The sequence below is a fragment of the Rhagoletis zephyria genome, unplaced genomic scaffold (genome assembly GCF_001687245.7).
Source record: "Rhagoletis zephyria isolate East Lansing unplaced genomic scaffold, Rhagoletis_zephyria_1.1 Rzeph_scaffold_09361, whole genome shotgun sequence".
Lineage (NCBI taxonomy): Eukaryota > Metazoa > Arthropoda > Insecta > Diptera > Tephritidae > Rhagoletis > Rhagoletis zephyria.
The window spans coordinates 16,955-21,510 of record NW_016166439.1 but is presented as its reverse complement, the minus strand read 5'-3'; the positions used below and the strand labels follow the sequence as shown (position 1 = coordinate 21,510).

The 4,556-nt window shown below is 34.4% G+C and overlaps 1 protein-coding gene across 1 annotated transcript; it reads right to left on the bottom strand.

Moving 5' to 3' along the window:
* Positions 1-3,327: 3,327 nt before the first annotated feature.
* On the bottom strand, positions 3,328-3,932 carry LOC108375726 (uncharacterized). Its single transcript, XM_017631867.1, has 2 exons — positions 3,667-3,932; positions 3,328-3,605 (listed from the first exon to the last, which is right to left on the bottom strand). Exons 1-2 carry the CDS (start codon positions 3,780-3,782, stop codon positions 3,368-3,370), a joined length of 354 nt encoding a protein of 117 aa, XP_017487356.1. The 5' UTR covers positions 3,783-3,932; the 3' UTR covers positions 3,328-3,367.
* Positions 3,933-4,556: the final 624 nt, after the last annotated feature.

Genomic DNA, 4,556 nt, shown 5'->3' with positions numbered 1-4,556 from the left:
ACAAACTTTAACTTCATATGCTGCTATAGTTTGGTGGCAAATATTTCTTTGTTTTGTTTCGATTTCACACATTCCTAGGCAAACACCTGATTTCGAAAGATGCTTTCTCTCTTCCTCTTCTTCTTTCGTTTCGATCGTAACGCAGAATACCTAAGTTCGATTCCAGCGGAGCATATATATAGCATTTTCAGTTTAAATGAAACCATTTTCAAATTAAGTGAAACCTTTTTCAAATTAAATGAAACCTTTTTCAGGTTAAGCGAAACCATTTTCAAATTAAATGAAACCATTTTCATATAAAGGGAAACCTTTTTCAAATTAAATGAAAGCTTTTTCAGATTCAATCAAACTTTATTCCTTCGTAGAAAACTATAAAAAATACAACAAATTTTCAACCAAAATTCAAACTTTTTCTCAGAAGTGTTATAACTTTTTTGAGCCCCTTCAATTTTAGTCTAAGTATATGCAAGTTTGAAGTGGCTAAAAATTATCGTTGATTTTTTTTAGAATCGATATAAAAACAAATTGTGTTTATTCGTCTTCCATATAACGAAAAATGCGACTATATATTNGATTTTTTTTAGAATCGATATAAAAACAAATTGTGTTTATTCGTCTTCCATATAACGAAAAATGCGACTATATATTGGTGGCTGAGTGGAAGATCGACCTATCTCGGCAGCCAGTTCGAAAACGCCTGATATCAGAAAACTTGTTAACAACGCCCCATTTCAAAAATTGGCTTAAAACACCCTATTTTAGAATTTGATTGAAAACGCACTATCCCAGAACTCGGTTCAAAAACACCCTATCTCAGCTGACGATTAAAAAACGCCCTATCTCAGCACATTTTCAATATATTTTCGTTTGAGGTAGGACTTTTTTGGACCGAATAATAATAATAATATACTATATACATATCTAGTTTCAATATAAAAAAATTTATGTTCACATCATGAATTATGTATACATATCTATGTCAATATATGTGATGTGTATGTACGTACATCTACATATCGTCGTTTAAAGACAAAACCGTGTATCAACAAAATGCAAAACCGCGTATCAAGATAGTGGAAGCCCACGTATGCGAGGTTGCAAAAATTATTTTCTAGAGAGTAAAAACACGCATATTGCCTAATGGTTTTTTTTTTTAAAGCAATCGCATTTTTGGCTAGTATATTTCAGGAAAAATGGATAAGGATTGAGCCAAGAGCTTGTGTGAGCAAATCCAATTTTTAGCAGCAAATGCAGTTACGCGGTTTTGCATAATGACGATACGCGGTTTTGTACTTTAAACGACGATATGTAATTAACAGGAAGGCAGCAGTCTAATAGACGGGTGGAACAGGAACGCAGCACAGCAGAAGCGTACAAAAAAATCTGCAAATAAATGGTTTTTTAGGTTTTTAACTAACAAAAGCCTGGTTTCAATTTACTTCAACGTGTCTAAAGCACAACGCACACAATAATGCAAAGGCGCAACAGGAACGCAACACTATAAAAAACCGGCGGAGCAATATACAGGCGGAGCAGGAACGCAGCACAGCAGAATCGTCCACAAAATCTGCGAATAAATGGTTCATTAGATTTGAAATAACAAAGAGCTGGTTCCAACTTACTTCAAAATATCTGAAGGATTNGAGCAATATACAGGCGGAGCAGGAACGCAGCACAGCAGAATCGTCCACAACATCTGCGAATAAATGGTTCATTAGATTTGAAATAACAAAGAGCTGGTTCCAACTTACTTCAAAATATCTGAAGGATTATGCATACAATCAAATTCGGCCGCAGCTGCAGTTCACCATAGAATGCTGCAAATGGAATGGTTCATCAATAAAGTCAAAATAATGTTGTAACTTACGTGTATTCGCTCTTAATCACAATACCAGCACAGGCCGGCCAGGAAAGCACTAAGGAAATGACCTAATAAATGCAAAATTATAATTTATTTGTAAAATAATTGGGTTTTATTACAATACTTACCAAATTTCACGTAATTACAAAACAAATGTCAGCGAATAAGAACAAAACCAACAACGAAAATTGAATNACCAAATTTCACGTAATTAGAAAACAAATGTCAGCGAATAAGAACAAAACCAACAACGAAAATTGAAGCAATGTAACTTGTTTAGAATTTTTTTCTAATATTTTGGGAAATGTTCAGTGAAACTAGCAAAGAAAAAACACAGCTTCTCCTAAGGTAGTTCAAGATGGCGGATTAGAGCGAGAAGTTGCCAACGTATAACACCATTCATTATTGCATCATGATATATATGTATGTATGAACATATCGCACATTTGCTGCAAGAGTGTCAACAAAAAAAAATAAATAAAAAACTCGAGAAAAACAGCTTTAAAGTTTTGAATTTATATATACATATGTACTCCCATAGTAAAAATCAATGCATATTTTGTTCTAGTGAGATACTGGTAAACGATATAGCCGTGAAATTTTTACACAACATAGAAGAAAAGGTAACGATTATTTCTGCATACTTAACTCGATCTTTGTTTCTTCCCTGCCAGCCAAAAGTGGTGAAAAATATGGTGAAACCGCGGGTTTCGGTCACTTCAAAACTGGTGACAAAACTGGTGACATTTGTATGGGCGGTGTGCAGACTGCCACCACANTCAAAACTGGTGACAAAACTGGTGACATTTGTATGGGCGGTGTGCAGATTGCCACCACTTTCCCCCTGTACGTGTGAGCCTTGCATCACTGTCGCACTCATTCAGATACTTCGTAAGGAAAACATATAGCTGCACTCGTCTAGCATTGCCCCCTTCAGCCGGCTCAGCGTTGCATTTTCTTCACAGCGAATTCAAAATAACCTTAAAAACTTTAAATAAAAAATCCTAAAATGTTTTGATTTTTATTTTGCAAAATTAATTTTCAAAATTCATAATATACATACTTAATAATCAATACTATGAATAAGACTTGTAATTAACATTAATAAATATATTTTTACATACATACATATGCGCTGGCTTAATTTCTTATTATTAGTATTACTCATTTGCACATAGATGTTTAAAAATTTGGAAAATTTCTATAAGAAAGTTAAGCGATTTTAATATTATAATCAAAAGAAAGGTAATCGATTTATCTTTCTTTTGATATATATTAAAAGTTGCAAATCATTTAAACTGGTTCACAAAAATTCTGTTTCATTACAACTTTGCAAAATTTGATTGCGTTTTTTCGACTTATATATAGACGTTTTCAAAAGTTGCAAAATTTCTATAAAAAAGTTAAGCGATTTTAACAATATTATAATCAAAAGAAAGGTAATCGATTTACCTTTCTTTTGATATATATTAACAGTTGCAAATCATTTATGGTGGTTCAGAAAAATTAAGTTTTCTTACAACTTTGCAAAATTTGACAAGTTGGACCTACACTTTGAAGGTGCTCCTGGCGTTGAAGGTGCTGAGGGCGGAAGGTACTCATGGTGCTCCTGGCGATGAAGGAGCTGAGGGTAGAAGGTACTGGTGGTGCTCCTGGCGATGAAGAAGCTGAGGGCAGAAGGTTCTGATGGTACTCCTGGCGATGAAGATGCACGCGTTGAAGGTGCTGATGGTGAATCCCAAATCTGTAAACAAACAAAAATATCAATTAAAATTTATAAACATATAAAAAGTCTCAATACATACCTTAAGAATGTGACTAAGTAGCTGCTGTTTTGCAATCTAAAAGAAGAAATTACATTATAATTAAATAAAATTGTTAAATACGTATTCTTACCATAAAAATTTTCGTAAAGTGACATTTCTTCACAGTATGTATACTGTCATCAAAACTCCGATGTTTCTAACTTGCTCGCTCTAACGCATAGAATTCTTATTAGAGTACGAATTCTTATCGGGTAAGTAGCTCTAACAAAGGGACATTTTTTGACAGTTCGAACAAAAAATTTGTAAGTGTGTGGGTGAGATGACTAAAAAGTTGTGAATGTGTTTGTAAATCGTTTGAATTTTAGGGGAAAGTGGTGAGCCGTGGCTGGCAGGGTTTTTTATTATGACACTATTGAAGTAAATGTGCGATATGTACATAAATACGTATGTATACGAAATTTAATGGTTTTTTTAAGGCGTATATACGTACATATACAATATACAATTGTATAATCGCACGCAAATACAATATACATATATATTTGTACTAATATCTTCCTCCGGAATACTTTCCACACATTGGCTACTCCCTTCCACATATTCTGCGCCAAGTAAGCTCAAAACTTTCTGATCTAAATCAGAAAGTGGAGCTGTTAACATTGCAGCATTTCCTGTTGCCGCCATTTGCTTCCTGCGCTCTCTTGCCTTGATGGAAGTCCGGCTTTTCCTATCGCGCCAAACCTAGTACAAAAATTGCAATTATTGTGTTTTGCAGATATCATCTACTATAACTTACTACTTGCCACTGAGCTGCAGATTTTTCAGCACCATTTGTGCTATTTAGCAACATTGCTAGCTCTTCCCATTTCCGGCCATGAATCGCAGAGAACTTGCCTTCCGCGAGGCCCTTATTACCAAGGAAAAAGTCC